The sequence below is a fragment of the Poecilia reticulata genome, linkage group LG8, assembly GCF_000633615.1.
Source record: "Poecilia reticulata strain Guanapo linkage group LG8, Guppy_female_1.0+MT, whole genome shotgun sequence".
Taxonomy (NCBI): Eukaryota; Metazoa; Chordata; class Actinopteri; order Cyprinodontiformes; family Poeciliidae; genus Poecilia; species Poecilia reticulata.
This window is the reverse complement of record NC_024338.1, coordinates 17,986,287-18,006,556: the sequence shown is the minus strand read 5'-3', so window position 1 is coordinate 18,006,556 and position 20,270 is coordinate 17,986,287. Positions and strand designations below refer to the sequence as shown.

At 41.5% G+C, this 20,270-nt stretch overlaps 1 protein-coding gene across 1 annotated transcript; it reads right to left on the bottom strand.

The window, feature by feature from the left end:
• Positions 1-6,529: 6,529 nt before the first annotated feature.
• On the bottom strand, positions 6,530-20,270 carry kmt5c (lysine methyltransferase 5C). Its single transcript, XM_008416386.2, has 9 exons — positions 19,939-20,270; positions 19,443-19,575; positions 18,110-18,275; positions 16,191-16,300; positions 15,937-16,100; positions 14,724-14,743; positions 14,450-14,586; positions 14,195-14,367; positions 6,530-13,440 (listed from the first exon to the last, which is right to left on the bottom strand). Exons 2-9 carry the CDS (start codon positions 19,553-19,555, stop codon positions 8,819-8,821), a joined length of 5,505 nt encoding a protein of 1,834 aa, XP_008414608.1. The 5' UTR covers positions 19,556-19,575; positions 19,939-20,270; the 3' UTR covers positions 6,530-8,818.

Below are 20,270 nucleotides of genomic sequence, written 5' to 3'. Positions count from 1 at the left end.
CTTCTATCTGTTCGGTCCGACACACTCCCCATCCTTCGCCGCACGGCCCTCCCCTTCTCCAGCTCTCCTCGTCCTGATTGGCTGACCCGCTCCTCTCCTCCGTTACCCGGATACAGGGCTCACCCCTCCCTTCTCCAGTCAGCACACCCCCCTCCCGGGTTGCCAGGTTGGGAGGGTTTCCACCCAGTTTGGCTGCTTTTGAGCACATTGGGCAGGAAGAAACTGATTTGAGGGAGTTTTTAAAAGTTTGGGTTTTTTATAAAGTGTTTATAAGAAAATTACTGTAATTGTGCGACAGAGAATTAGGGCCATGCCAACAAAAACATTAATAAATAAATAAAATTGCAAGAATAAAGTCAAAATACAAGAACAAAACTGCAATACTGACAGTAATGTCGTAATATTTTGAGAATAAAGTCATAAAATTATTTCTGTAAGTGTGTAACACGAGAAGAAAGTTGTAATAATGATTCAGTAAAATCATAATAATGATAAAGTCATATTATTACGAGAAGTCGTAATAATACCAGAATAAAATTGTGATAATTGTTTTTGAGAAATATTATGAAAATAAAGTCATTCAAGTGGATAAAGTCAAAATAACATCAGAATAAACATCAGAATATCAGAAGAAAGTTGAAATGTGAGAATAAAATGTTAATGACAAAAGAAATCAGAATATGTTGAGAATAAAATCATAATATCACGAGAAGTCGATATAATACAAGAATTGTAAAAATGACAATAAAGCCTATTTCGAGATGTACTATGTGAATAAAGTCAAAATACGAGAATAAAATCGTAATAATCACAATAAAGTCATCATATTCCGAGACATATTACAAGAATAAAGTTTAAATATTATGAGGATACAGTCAGAATATTTCTAGAAGTCATAATAATACAAGAATCAAGTCATAATTATTATTTTGACATTTCGTCTTGTTGAAAAACAAAAGTTTTCTGATCCCCTCAGAAACTTTCCTCATGTTTCTGCAGCTTTTCTTTTCAGTGATCGGTTCTTAAGCCACTCATTATTTTTAAACACGATCCCTTGGTACGCCAACTGCAGCGCTGCGCTGTGAGCCGACATCACAGTAATAAAACGGTTGTTTACTCACAGTAAACAACCGTTGAGAAAGACCCGATTACACATCTAATCTGATGTTATTAGCCAATCGATTTGATTTGGACGGGTTTTTCGTTGCGTTTGGGGCTGGAAACTCTCAGTCAGATCTGGCAACCTGCACCCCCCCCCCACTATCTTTCTCTCTCTGTATCTTTGATGTTTGGGAGTTCAGTGTCTCAGCTGTGAAAAGAATGTTACGTTTTCTCATCTTTTACAAGAACAGAGCGGGATCCACCCAACCTTCCAGATACATCAAATAATCCTGCAGTTACCGTGTAAATCAACCACAACAAACACCTTCCACACACAATCAACCAGAATCGAAGGACAAAAAGCAGGGAACTCTCCCACAGAAATATGAATTAGAAATGAAAAGATGTGGATAAGAGGATGATGAGGGAAGCCGCCGCCGCCGCTGCTGCTGCAATGCTTATTATCATACAGAGAGGAAGACGGAGGAGAGGAGCTCTGTGGGAGGAGAAGGAGCTTCCTACAGACGAGCTGAACTGAATAGCAAAGAGATATTAACTCCATTATTCCATCAGTGGCCACAGTGGCTTTGATGAGCTAACCTTCGCTTTCACAGCTGAAAACTGGGGCGAGCGAGGAGAGTTAGGACGACTGTGTGCAGGAAACCCACCGTCAAACACTAAAACAGATGTTCTGTCAGTCAGATCCTCGTGATGGGGGAATAAAAGGTTCTGCATTTCTCTTTTCTGAGAAGCTCGTGTTATTTCTCCCTGTTATGCTTCCTTGAACGGGTTAGGATCGGCCTGTGGCCGAAACAAAGCATGTTTATTACATTTTCTTTGGGACAAAATCATTTTTAGATCATGAGATTTCAGTCAGTTCAGAATGAGCCATTTTAGGGCTGCTGTCACTTTAAATGCAAATAACTTGCTGCTGGCCACGCCCCCCTCCTCACTCCCCCCCCACTCAAAACAGAAAAAGAAACGCAATTATATAACAGTACATTTTGGAAAAGCAGAAGTAGAGCCTCCTGCACAACCAACAAAAATGAAGCATCTGGTTTCTGGGTGTTAAGTCAACAACAAAACATTTGTCTTTTCTGACCAAAGTGCTGGAGGTCAACCTGGGTTGCTAGGTGACGGACTGGCCTTCACCGGGGTTGCTAGGTAACCAGAAGGTTTTTGAAAGGGCTTATTTTCCTAACACCAAAAAAATGTTTTCAAAAAACGTACGGATGTTTGTTTGCTTTTAACGCATTTGGGCTGTTTTTAAAAATCAGGAAAAACCCAAATGTTCGCACAAAAAAGGTGCAAAATGAAAATTTTGAACTTAGGTCCCCTTTAAAGAGAATTTAGCAACAATACTAAGATCTGATTCTCTGCTAAATTCATGAAAAGACTGATGGAAAAATAGACATTATATGACAACCACTTCAGACAATTCAACTACTCTGGAGTCAAATGTGAGGCCATCTGTCTGGGCTCACGCTGAATCATAAACGGCTGTAAAAAAAAAAAAAAGAAGATAAAAATGGTACAGTCAAAGTCTAGACGTCAACCTCGCTTAAATGCTGTGGTGCAAAAACACATTCATGAATAAAACCCTGTCAGAAAGTCACCGACTGTTTGAAAATCTGCAGAAAAGTTTGGAAACTTTTCCCACAGGACTGAATATATAAAATACATGTAAAAAGCCCTGAGTTTGTGCCCACATCAAATCAAAGGCATGACGAGGCATCCTGTGCTCCTACACTGCAAATAAAACATCTCCTTAAAGCGATATTAATACCAACGAGCCTCCAACACATTCAGTGGCATTAACATCCCATCTATTAGCCCCACGCTGCGTGTTCACAAGCAGATGTGGGTGAAATAAATAAACCCTCTCACAGCGGGGGCTGTGCACCTCGCTCTGTGACTCACAGCGGCTACTTTCACACTGCAGGTATTAAAGCCACTGCTGATCTACTGGTTTCATTAAAGTCAGCGCTTATCTGATTAATTATTTATCAAAAAGTAGATTAAAACGGGTTCTGTTCTTACATGAAGGACAACTAAAAAGTAGAAATTGAATTTAAAGTTGATTGATCTTAGCGATAAACAACTATTTTCTTACAAACTTGAGTTTTCTCTTGTATGAAAAGGGACGAATTTATTTTTCATAATATGCTGGATTTATAAAAACAAAACAAAAAACATGGTGAAACTTTAGGAGCTCATCGAGTGTTTGCTTTTCAAATTACCGCACAAAGTCCATCTTACGTCCCACACCGGACTCCGTTTGGGCCGTCTCTCTCTCTCTCTCTCTCTCTTTCCTGTTTTGAAGAGGCCGCCATCTTTGTGTCAACGGCTCCGCTTAAGGATGACCAGCGGCGCCCTCTGCTGGATGGCGGCCAAACTACAACACTGAGAGACGGCGTTCTACAGGCAATCAGAACAACGGTCCTAACGGACGTCATGAGTTGATCGATTGGATTTGGGCGTTGTGTTTGGGCTGTAAACTCTCAGATAAATTTGGCAGCCCTTCCCCTTTATCTTTCTCTCTGTGTATCTTTGATATTTGGGAGTTGAAGTCTGTTTCTTGACCGGTGGTTTGGATAATCAGATGGCTAATATGTTGAGAGCTGTGACATTTCTGCTCATTACTCCACCTGCTCTGTTGAAAAGTCACCTTTCACCTGGGAAATAACCTCCAACGTCTCTCTGAAACTTAATTTTCTTCAACATTAGTGACTGTGTTGGTTCTCAGATGGAAAAGATGCAGCAGTCAGCCATTTTTCAGGGCAGCAGCTGCAGAGTGAAATGCACATCCCCCACTATGGTGGATTATGATCCCCTGAGTGAAGAACAGAGAACATGCAGTCACATGTATTCATGTAAGGATTTAAGTAGCGTCGGTAAGTAGTATATTTCATTAAACTGAGATAAGGCGTAGGATTAAATATGTATTTACTTCTTCCTACTCAGTAAAGCAGTGGTATGCTGTAAAAACACAAAATCTGACCAAGTATTTTTGGTCTAGTTTCTAAATGTCTTATAATAAGAAAATTAACTTACAAGTAACTTGTCATCAAAATACAGGAGCTTGTTTTAAGTAAATATGTTTTTAATATTGACAAAAATGGTTCAAGTATTAGCAGATTATTCCACTTATAACGTGGGGAAAATGTTTCGTTATAAGTGAAATAATCTGTTTGTGGAACTCTTTTTTTTTTCTCAATATTTACAAAAAATGAGCTCCTATCTTGCTGGAAAGTTACTTTTAAGTTAGTTTTGTCTTACTATAACTGAACCAAGATTAGAAATATTATAAACTAGACCAAAAATACTTGGTCAGATTTTGTGTCTTTGCAGTGCAAGCTAATTATTTTGTTCCTGGTTACGTATCTGCATGTTTTCTTGTTTTTAAAAACCCGTTTGAAATACATACATGAATGAAAATGAAGTTTTTAAAAGGAGGAGCTGTAATTTTACTCTTTAGATTCTGTCATGTATTGCTGCAGCTTTAATTCGAGCAGGAAAAACGTATTTCCTGCCTTTCAACATCAGTATTTGTCATCATCTCTTTCCAGCTCTTTTAACTGTAAAATCCACTATTTCATCCCTCTACTGTAGAGGCATCGTCTCCCTCTCATTCTCCTCACTGCCGTCATTATGGGAAATATGTTACACTTGGCAACAGAAATAGCAGCTTGGCTGAGAGCTAGAAAGAAAAGACAGAAGTGGGTCATGTGCTGCAAGAAGAGGAATGCTGCTTTTAGGATGAAAGGAGCAGAAGAGAAAGGAGAGCAGGCAGAGCAGCTTTAAAATCAGGCAGATGAATATTTTAGAGGCGACGGGAACAAACACTCAGCTTAACGCTTAAGGATGTAGCATCATCATCCTTTATTGCACGCTTTAATCACGATCAGACGAAGCCACAAAAGACACTTCAGTTTAATTTCTGATTAGCAGAGAGGAAGAAAGTTGTGAAGATTCAGGAGGGTTAAGTTCAAAAGGTAATTCTGAGAGTTGATGAGATATTATGGACGTCAGCAAAGTCCAGACTGAAATACTAAAGATCTGGAACTGATTTTCTACATCCAGACTTGGGCAGTAACTCGGACATTTACCTGAGTAGCTTTTTTGAAAAAAAAAATATTTTCAGCAGTATCTTTATTACGCTATACTTTTTACTTTTACTTGACAAATTTTATTATGAAGTATCTCTACTCTTAATTCAGGAAAATGTCTGGATTTTCTGCGCAGTGAACAAAAAACAAACATGTGTTAACCAAAAATTCACCAGACAGACACACACCTTGCAGTTTGTGTTAGTATCAGAAGGTTTTTATTGAAAGAAACTGTTTTAGAATTATTATTTTTTGTCTGATTTATTACTTGATTTTATTTTTCCTTTTATCATTTTCATCCTTAAAATTTCCACTAACTTTATATTTCGGTCCGTCTGATGATGTCATTTTAAAATATTAAATGATTGATCATTTGAAAATGGTTGCTAACAAAAGCATAGTTATGCAACCGTACATCTTTGAAAAGCAGAAGTAGAGCCTCCTGCACAACCAACAAGAATACAGTAAGTGGTTTTTGGATGGAAAGTCAACAACAAAGCACTTGTCTTTTCCAGCAGCCATTGTACAGCAGTAAAACCAGCAGATAAACTGCTGGAGCTGTGCTTGGGTTGCTAGGTAACAGTGGAATTCTACTGGGGTTGCTAGGTAACGGCGCAATGTACTCAGTTGTGACTTAAGCTGGAGGTCTTTGAATGTTGCTGATGTTCCAGACACTAAAAAAACATTAACCTACTGCCAAAAAACATAAGGGGTGTTTTTTTGAATACTTAGTTTGTTCTTAAAAGCAGTCGAGACCCAAATGGAAGAATCAAAATATGCAAAACTTTATTTTGTTAAATGGCTTAGCTCTAATCAAAAGAAAAATAATATTTTATTTTGCTTAAAAGCTCTGATTGAGCTTCCTGGATCATCTTTGTCATCTCTTCTCTTCAGTTTCATCACTTGCAACATTCACAGCTAAACATCTACAGTGTTCCTCCTCTTCTCTTGGTGGTTCAGCCAATCAGCAGCAAGGAAAATAAACTGCACTGCTGGATTGGCTGCTTTGCAAACACCAGTAAATATTGTGTGACGCTGTTGGCGTTGAAAAATAATCCACGTATATGGAGATATTTTTTGCAAAAAATTTGGAGTTACATTTCACAGAAAAATCAGCAACTTAATAGCAAATGGGTGAAGCGCCGTTGTACTATAAATATTTAACAAAAATCCTCATTACTATATTATATTAAAAAACAAGTATTTCAAATTTGTATTGGCCTGAGAAAATCAGCACGTGTGCCAAAATGGACCCCATGCCAGTTTTATCACCACCGCTTTAAATATTCAATTAAAAATAAATATTTAAAAGAAAAAGGTACAAAAAAGAATCATCTTTAATGATATAGGCTACATTTGTACATTTCTACAACAGACTTCCAGTAGGACTAACAGCCAATTAGAAAAAAACAAGCTAGTTTCATCTGCAACAGTTAAAAAAAAAAAGGTCTTTAAAATTAAATACATCATGTAAATATCATCATGTCCCATTAAATAACAATAATAATATTAAAAAAAACACACATTTAATAGTTTGAACAATCAACGTGAAATATAAATTACATCAAAAGCACCTTTTCCGGAAGTGAGGATATTAAAATAAATAATTGGCCTTTTTTTTCTTCTTTATCATAACAAGACAGTACATCGTCACGGTAACCACGAGAACGCTCCCACCGAACGAAGTCAAACCGATTCAACTTCCAGCATGAAATGTTCTCAATCTCAACAAAAATAAAATAAAATAACATCTGTAAATGAGTAGCTTCATCAACAAACACTATAAACATGGTAACATTATAAAATAATCCTTCTGTGGGATTAGAAACTACCAACGCAGATGAGAGGATTGTCACACTGCTGATGCAACAACATGGAGGAAAACTGATCTGGTCCTGGACCCGTAGAGGAAGTCTTTCACTGCACCGTTCATGCAAACGCACCTCCAGCCGCGTCCGACACATGCACACCACTCAGGAGTTTAGTGAGACGAGAGCTTAACGTGGGTATTAAAAAAAAAAAAAAAGTTTCTACAGGTGCTTGAAAACATCACGAGAATATCAAAGAGCGAGGCACAAAACCGCCTCTTCAAGCTCCACCGGCCAACAGTTCAGGTGGATTCTGGCTCTACCACCATTTATGGGATAGAAAAATTCATACATCTATGTTACAGTACAGTAAGAAGGGATGTAAGATGTGTGCAGTGGCTCGCAAAAAGTCTCCAAACCCCTTTGAGTTTCTCACATTTTCTCATTTTACAACCACAAACTTCAAATTTGATATAATTACTGACGCATGTTTGACGTTCTACATGAAATAATTTAGACTTAATGGCAGAAAACTAACACTAACACCATGAAACATGGTGGTGGCAGCATCATGCTGTGGGGATACATTTCTACAAACTTAGATGAAAAAGCTGTGGGGTAGAAACATGACAAAAACTAGAATTAAAGCACATTTATGTGTTAGTACAGCCTAGTCAAAGTAAAGTTGGACAGCAGGACAACGCTTATGGAGCAATCTACAAATCTGGTTTGTAAAAGATGCAAAAAAAAAAAAAAAAGTGGGAAGATCAGTGAAACATTCTGGCCAAAACAAAAGAACACACTTTAAAACATGGTGGTGGCAGCATCATGCTGTGGGGATGCCTTTTCTCCCCTTCAGCAGGGACACAGAAGCTTTCAGCGAGTTAACAGACAGATGGATGGAGAGAAACTCTGGGGGGAAACAGCAGAAGATGTGATTGATGACTTGGATATTATGGTTCTCAAACTGTGGTACACGAACAACTCCTGGTACTTCAGCTGCCCTTACGTGGTGCAGTGAACCAGGAGCAAGAGCTGGTAGCTGTGGATAATACTTCCATTCCAGAATCAAGGTTTGGATGGAAGATGTAAGGCTAATCTGCAACAAAGAGAGATTAGCTAACTGATGAGGCTAACTGTTATTAGCAAAACCAGCTACTAACGATCCATTTATCTCATATTTATAGAATATAGCTACATTTAACTAATTAAGGGACGACGTAGCTCAGCTAATTATTAATTTACTGAGCTACATTTTGCCTGAAGTTCAAATGTTTCTATATTCCGTGATTATCACAAAATTTTTAAAGTAAGGCGGCCATATTGGATTGTAAATTGGTGAAAGAAGTAGTTTTATTACTTTAGTTAACCTTTCTGTTAAGTTCTCCATCTAAATCCTGCATCCTTCAACTATATGCAGACAAACTCAAACGGACAACACCCACTGTACTGAAGTTCATTCAATTCATGTATTTGAATGGCCTAATCAAAGTACAGACTTAAATCCAACTAAGTGACTCTTTAAAAAAAATAGAGCTTTGTGGTTTTAAAGTGAAGAAATGTGAAAAACTTTAAGACGCATGAATAATTTTTTGCAAAGAATTCCACTTGACCTGCAGGTTCAAAGGTAATGCTTTAAAATTTGGTGTTCTGAACAAACTGTAGTGGATATTTCTGCTCGACTCAAACCCTGCGCGAGTCATTTCTACATCAAGATAATTCATTAGAAAAGCAGATTATGAACAGAAACGTTTAGAAAAACAACCAACATCTAACAGGTTTCAAGAGATCCAGTCACTTTCAGTCTGAGTACTGCAAGTCTAAGTCCACCGTACCGTCCGTCACCACCAGCCGCACGCGTTTGGGTTTTGTGACGCCCATTGGGTGCGACGTAGGAACCCCACCGTAGTGCGAAGCACCTTGGTTTTCCCCTGGCTGGCACTGCTGCTGCATGTCCTTCCGGCAGTGTTCATCCTGACTTCTGAGGCCAGCGAACCCGCCCAGAGAGGACGGGTTGGACAGTTGGGGTCCACAAGGTTCAAGGACCAACCGTCCTTGAGTGCCCGAGGGCTCCATCAGGCAGTGGTAGGTGTAGTTTGTAGGGCCCAGGCCCGGGTAGCCATCAGAACCATCCCTCAGGCCCAGAGTGAGCGAGTGGTCGCCGCTGAAGTTCAGCACATAGGGAGGACCTTGGTAGCCGTAAGGGAAGGAGGCGGTAGACTGGGTTTTGGGTGCTGGTGTACCTGGAGGTGTGCTGTGGACTAGCTGAGGGCTGCTGTGCTGAGAGATGGGTGAGAGAGAGGAATAGCTAAAGTCATAAGCATCCTGCTGTGTGTAACATGGCTGGTGTTTGTCGGTTTTGTCCAGCTTCTTGTCTTGCTGGGATGAGTAGCAGTCGGATGCTTTGCTAGGAAAGAAGAAGGGTCTCGGCATCTCGGAAAAGTTTTTGTACCCCATGTTAGTTTCAGCCGCTTCCTGTTTGTCTGATGCCATCTTGTTTTTACTGAAAGACTGTGAAATGGAGGAATTGGGTCTGCTGAAGTGAAGGTTGGACCTGGCGAGGTTGTTGGAGGAACTGAGATGGCCGACATCCTTTCCGAACCCCTGGAAAGATACGTTGCTTTTTTGAGACACATTAGGAACAAATTTCTCATTCTGTTTGGCAGAGAGCCGGGCGCCGCCACTAGCAGCTACGGTGTCTTCGCACGGCGCACTGTACAGGTTCTGCGTCTGGCTACCACCCTGGTACTTCAGAACCCTGTGGATTACAGTAGATGGCTTCTCCTGGCAACTGAATGGACTTTCAGGAGAGTTGGGATTCTTTGTAGAAAGGACTGAAGGGGAAAGGAATCTGTTGGACACTTGAGCCGGTGTTCCTCTGACCACAGTTGGCTGGTTACTTGGGAATGACTGGGATTTACTTGGAATGGTCATGCGATGGAACGGGCCTTGGGTTTTGAGGTGGAGCTCCGTTTTTGATTGGCTGGTGGTGGCCTTGAAGTTGAGGGAAGGCTGGCTTAAAACAATGGGATTTCCGGTGAAAGTACGAGACTTGCTGGCGACGGACAAAGATGATTGAGTTCTGGGGTCGTCTTTGGAGCTCCTCGCTCCCAGATTTTTGCTCATAATACGCTCCTTGCTCACAACGTCTGAATTTATCGGAGCTGGAAACCCAAAACCGGAGTTGGATCCATCTTTGGAGATGCCCTTGGCTTCACAGTTCTGAACATTCCCGGAGTCACTTTTGGAAGCAACCAAGCCCGGGAAAAACTGCAGATCCTCACTGGTGAAGTTATTCCCCGGACTTGGCGGGCCCAGGTAGGGTGTTTCAGTGGACCAGGTGTCGGTCGGGCTGTGGGAGAGAGGACTGCTAAATGGGTCGGTGGGCGGGTCCAGGGAGCACAGATCTGATGGGGAGGATGGGAGAATGTTCTGCGGCTGGTCGTATCCCTCAAAGCCGAGGCACTGGAAGTCCAGGATGTCTTCACAGCAGTTGGTGAAGCTGGGCTCGGCGGACAGCATATTGTCAGCGGCCACAAACGGGGGGGATTGGGACGGGGTCTGGATCACAGAACCGGAGGCGCTGGCGCAAGCCGCCGTGGGCTTCTCCAGCGTCTGAGAGGAACACAGGCCTTCGGAGAGCCTGGAGAGGCTGTTGTCTATCTGCTGGAGTGTATGACTCAGACAAGGGGTGGGCGTCTCCATGGGCACACTCTTGCGCTGTTTGTCAACTTTGAGCCTCTGTTTCCTCCCCCCCATGTACGACTCCAACCTTTCTATGATTCGCTCTCCGGCCGAGTGTGCAGCTTCGGTTTTGCCCTCGTTAAGAGGCGATGACAGCGACAACGGCGAAAGAGAGAGGGAAAACCGGGGTGGTTCTGTTTTTAGAGACATCAGATTGCTGTTGAGTCTCAGACAAGTCTCCTCTTTCTTCTGCCTCCCTAAGGCGTGATTCTTGACCTCTCTCTTGACCTCGGCCATTAGGTCAGGCAGGTCAAGCCCCTTTTTGCTGTCCACCTCCCAGATATCCTCCACCTTCCTCCGCAGTTTCAGAACTGGCAGCTGAAGCCCGTTTGAACCCAGTTCTGGCTCCAGCTTTTGTTGGGACGTGCTCTCAAACAGACAGCAGCTTTTTAAAAAACGATCCTCCACTTTAGTTTCTGGAATCGTCTCACTGGTTCCATTCAGGCTCAACATGGACCGGCTTTCCAACTTTGCTTTAATTTCACTTTTTTTGTCAACAGATTCGTTTTGTCCGACTTTAGTTTCACTAACTCCATCCGTCTGGACGTCAGTAACTTGTTTTATGTTGTTTTTGTCGTTTCTTTGTCTCAATCGATGCAGTCTGCTCTTCGCCTTCTGACTCGCTTGAACGTGAGCCTCCATCTCTCGGTTTAAGATGGACACAGAGTCCATGATTGCTTTGAAAGGATCGCATGCCATTGAGTCGTCATGCTTTTCCGTTTTCAGCGCCAAGCTCTCGCCCTGAACGTCCCACACTTTTCCTCTTCTCCGCTTGAGGCGGATCTTGAAATCAAAGCCGGCTTTTGTTTCCTCTGAACTGTTTTCTTCAGGGGACGATGATTCCAGGTTATTCGGGGAGTTTTTTAGGGATCTACGTGTGACAGCCTCAGGACTATCACTCATATCTTCACAAATATCCTCCTCCTGATTTTCTTGTTTGCATTGTCGGACTTTCCTCAGCAGGTGGCCTCGTGGAGATCCATTAGGTCTGGAGCGAAGCACTCTGGAAACTACCGGTTGTTTTTGGATCCGCCTTGGAGCTGATTTATTGTCTTTCTTGGCTTCTCCAGAGGTAGCGGACGTGTTCGGTTGTGGTGCTGGAGGCGACGTCACCACGGCCGTGTTTTTCGGGACACGATCGGAGGCGGAAGTCGGACCTCGCTGCGAGTCGATCTCCACGGAGCTCCGAAATGTGCGTTTCTTCAGAGGTATGTTGGACTGCGGGTTGGTGTCCGGGTTCGGCTGAGCCTTCGTAGAAACGGCCGACCTGTGAGGTAGTGAGTTGATGGAGGAGGAGGCCGGCAGTTCGCTGCGCTTTGGTTCCGACTGGACCTGTGAACTTTTCACACCCAAGTCTGTGCAAATAGAAACCAATCGCTCGTCGTTTGGGGTTCCCGTCCCATTCTGTGATTCATCTAATTTAGCTTTCCGCACACTGCGTTTTTTCAAAAGCCTCCCCTTAATGGAAGGATTGCAACTCCCTCTGTTTATGTCTCCCTGCAGCCTCTGATCTAAAAAAGATTTATCTTTTCTTAAAATGTCCGACAGCAAAACCTTTGCCTGTTTTATCACCACATCTTCGGGACGCTCATTCAAGCATCTCTTCGTCTGTCCTGACACTTTAACTTCCACTTTCTCTGCATTTTTAACACTTTGGATATTACTCCCTGCTTTCAACTTCCCCACTTTCTCAGCTTCAGTTGATTTAGGGTCTCTCTTCTCTTCCTGCAGCTCCGTTTGCACCGTTTTTATTTCCACAACTCTGTCAACCCCCTTCTTCTCGCAGCCAGATGGATTCCCGGCGACTTCTTTGTGAACATCTGTTCCATCTGTGGCCTTGAGGAGCGTTTCCCTCCCTCCTCGTTTGCTCGTAGCCTTGCAGACGTCTGACCTGGAAACCTGCTTTCTTGGCAGGTTCCCAGGTTTGGGGGGCGGTTGGCTCCTTCCTCTCCCTAAAACGCCACCTTTCTCCTCTTCTTGTGTTTTTCCGGCCTCTGTGGGTTGCGGGATTGATAACCTGGTAAGGTCGACGGTGACGTATTGCTTCAGAGTGATTACTGGATTGTCAGCAGCCTTCTCCGACACGGTCAGAGGCGGAGCGGCGACCCTGGATTCAACTTTGCTGCTTTGACTTTCAGTGATAGACTTTTCCATGTTCTTCTGCTTTACTGCGCTGCAGGTTTTGTCCCTTTCAACAGGCGGACAAGCTGTAATAGTGTTAGTTGTGTTTGTGCTACTGGACTCCGTCTTTGTCTCCTGCGTTTTATGAACCACGCTTTTGGCTCTTGAGCAGATCTTCATGTTCAAAGCGACGCTGTTCACGGCCGATCTGCTTCTCGGATTGGTTGGCACGGAGGAATTCAAAGTCAAAGACTTTGGGTTTTCCTCGACAGTCGCTTTTCTTGGCTTCACCTCCTCTAGTTCCTGCAGCAACTCCCTCTCTTTGCTTTTGGGATCCTTGCAGTGCAGCAGGAAATCCACCGAGTGGCGCCGCACTCTGATGCGCAGGTCCCTCAGAGCGACCTGGAACGGCAGCGGGACGGTCCGGCAGCTTTTCAGCAGGTGGTTCCCCGACCGCCTCTGCTTCTCACGCCTCCACCTCTTGGTGTCGTTCAGCTTCTTGTTCTTCAGAGCGTTTCTCCTCATCTGCTGGGTGAAGGAGTTCCTGGAGGGGATCGCTGGCGACGAAAGGAGACAAAACGAGCAGCTGGATTACATTCAGGAGGAAAAATAAAAACAAATAAAAACAAAACAAAAACAGATCTGGACAAAAGTTTTGATTTATGTTAATTTTTCACTTTAATCATTAATTTTAAACCATTTTTCTAGAGTGCAATTTATTTAATAAACAACCTTCCAAATAAATGTCAGAAGGAAGAAAGGAAGAAAAAAAAAGAAAGAAAGAAAGAAAGAAAAGGACATTCTTCATACTTTCTTTCAAACAAAGTATGAAAGAAAGATAGATGAAGGAAGGAAGAACGGACAGAGGGAAGGATAGATGAAAATTGGAAAGTAAGGAGGAAAGAAGGAAGCAAAGAATGAAAGAGGGGAAGGAAGAAGGAAGGAATGAAGAAAGAAACAAGAGGAAGGAAGAAAGGAAGAAAGCAGGAAAAGGAGAAAGGATGGAAAGAAGGATACACAAAGAAAGGAAGGAAGGAATGAAGAAGGAAATAAAAGGAGGAAGAAACAAAAGAGGAAGGAAGGAAGGTAAGATGGAATGAAGAAAAGAAGGAGGGAACAAAAGAAGGAAGGAGGGAGTGGAGGGAGGAAAAATAAAGGAATAATACATAAAGAAAGGATAGACGAATGAAAAAGGGCAGATGATGCAATAATTACTGTAAACATTTCAGGTTTAATTAAATATCATTTAAACTCTTAATTTAATTCCTTTCAGGTTTAATCTGTGGATTTTTCTCCAGTGTTCCTGTTCACCTGTGAAGATCCCGGCGTGGATCGCCGGCGCGCTGGGCCTGGGGGTGAGGTGTCCTCTCTCCCTGTGGTGGCGCAGGTATCGCTCCCGCAGCCGGTACTTCTGGCCCACGGCCTCCTTCGCCTCCTCGCTGTCCGGCTGCTTCCCTCTGTGCCTGAAGTGGCCCTCTCCGTTCCTGATCGGATCAAACACACGCGCCGTGAGCGACACCCGAGCCGCCGCCGCCGAGACAAAGCCAGCCGGAGCGGCGGACACACCTCTCGCAGGTGCAGCATTCGCACATTTCGTTGCCTTCGCCGAAGAAGCTGGCGCCATAGTAACAGGTGATTTCCTCCCCAGGCGAGATGGGTCGGATCACTTCCACACAGGCGATGTTCTTCTCACCGGGGAGAAACTTGACAGGTGCAGAAAGAGAGAGAAAAAAAAAAAGCGGATTAGACAAAAGGTGGGTCCGACAACAACAGATGTGTCAGAAAACATTAAAAAAAAGGATCATTTCTGAAATAAAAACGCAGGTCAGAGATGTTTTACCTTGCAGTTCGGTTTGCAGTCTTCAATCCAGGAGAGAAATGGAAAAGAAAAAGATTCAGTTAATAATTAAGTCGCCATGCAAATGGAAATTAGGGATGCAAATAACGATTATTTCAGTAATCAGATAAAGAAATCACAGCATTCTACCGATTTTCATTTAACAGTGGGAGCCTTTTATTTTATAAATACTTATTTTTTAAAAGAAAAACAAACATTTTACTGCCTAAAATGCAATAACAGCATTCATTCATGCATGCTAACCAGCTGAAGCTACGGTTTTGCATAAAAATTTTCACAGACAAAGAATGTTTTTCCATCCTAAATGCAAAACTTATCTATAATTTGTAGTTTCGGCTTCATTACTGACTCTGTTCATGTTTTCACCATTTTTTAAGTCTGTTTGCAAACGATTAATTGATCATTTCAATAATCAATTAATCAATTCGGAAATCTTTCAGGCTGTTAAAAATATCCTGGATAAGAATTGTATTGTTTATAGCAATAGTGGGGAAAATTTTCATCTTGACAATAAGAATGAACTCATTAATAAAAACTGAAAGTGATAATAAATCTACTGTTTTGTTTTGCCATTTGAATAATTTTTTCCCTAAATATTAATTTAATCTCCAACAGATTTAAGACCTAAAAAATAAAACATTACTCAAAACAAATCCCACAAAATATCAAAATTAATTTTCACTGCCTTGTCCCTCATCACCAGTGGAAACTAAAGGAGCGCCCCCATCAGTCTCATTCAGGTAATGCAGTTTTAAGGTGCAACTTTTTAAAATAAGCTCAGGATTAAAACACTTCAGGAAACATTTGTAGAGGTGAAATATTCTATTTTATGACCTTAAAAGCTTCATTAACATTTATCTTCCATAATGATAAATTGTTAAATGGAGAATAAAAACTCAAAAAAGGGAAAATTATTGAAAGAACAACTCAGACAAGTAACTCAGTGATTTTTTTTCCAAAATATACAACATAAATTTTGCATTTAAAATAAATAGAACATTTCTTTGCCCTAATCAAGCCAACAGGGTGAACAATCACCAGATCCGTCCTACCCTGTACTGATGCTGAGTCTGATCGATTAATCGGTTAGTCTGATCGATTAATCGGTTAGTCTGATCGATTAATCGGTTAGTCTGATCGATTAATTGGATGAAAAAATGACACATTTAGCAGACTTTCATTTAAAGACGCTCACCGTGGTTGATGAAGGCTGCGGGCCCGAGCCACAGCTGAGCGCAGCGTTTGCGTGTGGAGTACATGACGCTGAAGTCGTTGACCCCAGCCCTCAACACGGCGCTGTCCGCGGGGTTCAGCTCCGCTATGCAGCCCAGTAGGACCTCCACGCGCTCTCCAACGAACCTGCAGGACAGACGGACAGACGCAGCTGTGAGAGCTCAGGGCAGGACTGGAACCGACAGCTGGAAGAAGAGGGAGGGAGGGAGGGATTACCAATGCCTCGTGGCCGTTATCTTCGCCCCGTTGGTCTCCGATGAGTATCTGTCACACGACTCTATCTTGATCCCACTGTCCAGCAGGAAGGCACTGAGGTAGCGATACACCTGCAGCCACATCCAACAACACATAACGGTGACCTATCATGCTTCCTTGAACAGGTCAGGGTAGCTCTACGGACTGAACAAAACACGTGTGCTACATTTTTTGGACAAAATCATCCTTAGATAATGAGATTTTAGTCTGTTCGGTTACAGAATGAGATGTTTTAGGGCCTCTTGTCACTTTAAATCTAAATAAGCTGCTATTTACACTCACATTTGAAAATGGCACACAATTACACAACCGTACATCTTTGAAAAACAGAAGTGGAACCTCCTGCGCAGCCAACAAGAACGCAGTAAGTGGTTTCTGAATGCCAAGTCAACAACAAAACACTCATTTTTTCCAGCAGCCATTGTACAGCGGTAAAACCAGCTGACCAAACGTGTTGGAGCTCAGCTTGGGTTGCTAGGTAACGGGCAGAATTCCACTGAGGTTGCTAGGTAACAGGCAGAATGCCACTGAGGTTGCTAGGTAACGGGCAGTGCCCAAAGAATGTGACTTGATCTTGACGTTTTTGAAACGGCTCATTCTCCAGACTCCAAAAAAACATTAATTTACTGCTGGATGTTTAGCAGTTATTTTTTTCTTACGCACTTGTGCCGTTTCTAGAAGCAGTTCATGCCCGAGTGGAAGTACAAAAACATGAAAAATGTGAGTTTTGCATGATATGTCCCCTTTCCTACAATTCCATGGTGTACTCCTTTGATATTTTGTACCAACTGAAGTCAAATTTAGCTTAATAATATTATCTAGTGCTCTCAAATTACATAATTTTGTAGTAAAGCTGCAGTTCTTGACAGATTAGACCTCAAAGAGATATGAAAAGATTTGAGTTTATGTTTAAGCCACATTGCCCTGCTCTACTTTGACATAACAATGACTAAGCATTTACAAAGATGAATGATTAAGTTCATATAAATGAACCTGCAAACATGCTGGTTCATCCAGGCCTGCAGGCTTAGCCACATGTTGCCACTTTCTGTTTCCTTTCCTTTCCAATTGGCTTCAACATCATCAGTTTCTCTTTGTAGTAACAACAGAAACAAACCAAAACTTTGTCACAACGTGTCTCCGGCAGTGTGAACGAAGCCCCACATGAACATGCAAAACAAACTGAGTCTAGACCCATTTTTAGTTTTTAGGTGTGAAAACTGTCACATCTGTAAGGCTGAGTGTAAAACATGGATATATGTGTGAAGACTCTTTAACAGCTGCTACAGTCACAAACTGTTCCACACATCTAACATCAGATTTCCACGTTTATAAACAAGCAAAATAAAAATTTTTTTCCAGAAAATGTTAAAACATTCTGGTAATTTGAGTTGATATGTTGGCCTGTCGCAGTCGCATGACAACTTAGAACGAGCACAATAATTTCTATTTGCGTTATTCATTATTTTTCTCTCTTTCTACAAAAAACTGGATGACTGAGCGCTTCAGTTTGGGTCTTTTGTCTCAACTAGCACTTTTTTGAAGGACAATGTTGTTTATAGAGACTTCATAACTGATTTTATTTGTTGTTTACACGTTTCCAGAAATCATCAAGGATGCCTCCTGCACTAAATATAGATTCTTTAAAACACAATTTGTGATTTATGTTTGGCATCTAAGAAACTCAAGTTTAAACTCATAATCTACACTCTGAAAACACCTAATATTGACATTTTCTTTTACAAACAGCTTTTATCTTCAGGTTTGAAAAAATTAAAAATAAAAGCAAATCGATGATGCAAAACTAATACAAAGTTAATCGTTTAAATGTAAACAAACATAAAACAGAATTAGAGTGTGGTCCTGGTTCAGATGCCTACATGTTGTCTCAGCAGCTCCTGCCGGTGGCTCCCCAGAGCGTTGAAGTAGTCGCCAGCGAGCTCACCGACCGTCAGCGCCTCAAACGTGGCGTTGAAGTCATGTGTTCGCTGAAACCGCAGCAGCGTCTCCTTGAGAACACCCCAACGTCTGATCTCTGGTGCCGGACTGGAGCGGAAATAACGACCGGTTAAAATCGACAAACACAGAGGAACAGAGGGAGCTGTTTAGATGTTTTGGGAGACGCAGACTCGTCAATGTTTACTAAAAATCAGTGGGAAATGTTTGTGAATAAAGGCTGAAAACACAAGTAAAATTCCAACAGTTAATATCACAGGTCGCACGACAACAGAGTGCAAAATAATACAAGAATAAAGTCGTAATGTTTGAACAATAAAACGGTAAAAGCACGAAAAAAAATTAAATGAGGAATGTTGAGTCTTGTGAAGGTATAAGTTTTACAGAAAATACTTCATCTTTTAACAAATCAGCATCATATTATCATCAGTAGCAGAAATGTGTCGCATCAACTTCACTTTTTAATTCACTCCAGAAGATTTTCTCTCATTAAAACGTTTTTTCTGTCATTTTAAGTTATTATTCTGGTAAAACTGCGTCTTTTCTCTGCTAATTTCACAACTTTATTCTAGAAATTAAGCAAAAATGTTCTGTTATACAACTGTTAAAGAAAGACTGAAATAAAAGACAGTTTTTGAGGATATTTTTTTATCATTTGTAACTCCATTCTTATAAAAGAAATTGAGGTAAAATAATAAAATCAGATCTGGAGCAAGCAGGTGTTTTTGTCTGCAAGAACAGCATTCAAACTTGTAGCTGTAAAAATAATAAACAAACTATGCAGTGTCATTTTTGGCTCAATAAACCGTTACAAAAGATTAAATTGCTTTTTTTCTACATACAGGTAGGATACTCAACAACGCTGACGTTTAATGTCAATTGTGAAATCTGAAACTGGTATCGTTTTAATAATAATAAAAGCAATTTATTTATTCTTTGCTTATTTTTCAGGTTGTTGTATGTGACAAACAGTAATGCTGCATAAAAACATTAGATTTTTGTCACTAACCTGCAAACAGTTAACAATATATTCAAATGTATTGATGGAAAATAGTAAAAATAACATACTTTGGAGCTTGTGATCAGTAGCAACGACTTTTCACTGATTACAGTAAAAACTGAAAAACACTGTTGTAGAAATCTTAGTTTTACATGATTTTGGAGTAATTTGAAGTCATTTTAGTTCTACGTTTTTATCTGAGGTGCAGCTCTTTCACACATGCTGCCAACACTCTGGTTGACATTGTTTTTGATTACCTGATGTTCATTTTATGGGTGCTGAAGCCCAGAAGAGGGTCCAGCACCAAACTGGTGGCCAGGTCATCGGTCTCACACAACTCCTTCACACTCATTCTAGTGTAGCCGTCCATTGCCTCCCACCATCAGCATGCTGCAATCACAGGGGTCAAAATAACGATACGTTACAGGGATATGAAGCATTTCTGCACAACCAGTCTGCAGAGAACAAGCTGGATAGCTTGGTTTAGGTGCTCAGATCAGCAGCACACGATCTCTTCATGTAGCATGCTGTTCATATTTAATTTGCATGTTCAATAGTGGAATAAAAACAAGGTCCAATGAGGTTATGTAGAGTCTTAGCTCGCTGTTTCTGTTCAGAGGAGGGAGGAGGCTGTACGTTTAGCGGCCTGCAGCTAACGGAACATTACTGCATCATTTAGCTGATAAAATCTACACCCTGCAGTCTAATATTTAAAACAGCCTCCTTATTAGAAGATCAGGAATTGAAACCCACCTGGGAGTCTTTTTGTAGTCGACGAAAGCACCACCAGGTAGACAAGTTATCGCCTGGAAGCGAAAGTTAGCTTAGCAACATAAAGTAGCTAGCTCTCCGCCGATCAGCTGCAAACGAAAATGGAGTCTGGTCGTCACTCCGTGTCCTGGCTGGTTGGATGGCGATAAAGAAACAAATCCCGGTGTGAATCCCGAAAAGTACGAACGCACGACATTCCAGTAAAACGGGAAGAAAATGTTTTAAATGTGTCGTAAATTAGCTTTGCAAAGATCGCCTAAAAGTTGATGAGAAACCTCCAGCACAACCAAACTATTCATAACCACGCCCACGGA

Bases quoted from the DNA above. Each gene is read 5' to 3' on its own strand.
- kmt5c (XM_008416386.2), bottom strand. From the start codon at position 19,555: ATGGACGGCTACACTAGAATGAGTGTGAAGGAGTTGTGTGAGACCGAT. The intron at 16,301-18,109 runs GTAGGCATCTGA...ATGTGGCTGCAG, and splicing joins AGGAGCTGCTGAGACAACAT to GTGTATCGCTACCTCAGTGC. The intron at 16,101-16,190 runs GTAATCCCTCCC...TCTGTCCTGCAG, and splicing joins ATAACGGCCACGAGGCATTG to GTTCGTTGGAGAGCGCGTGG.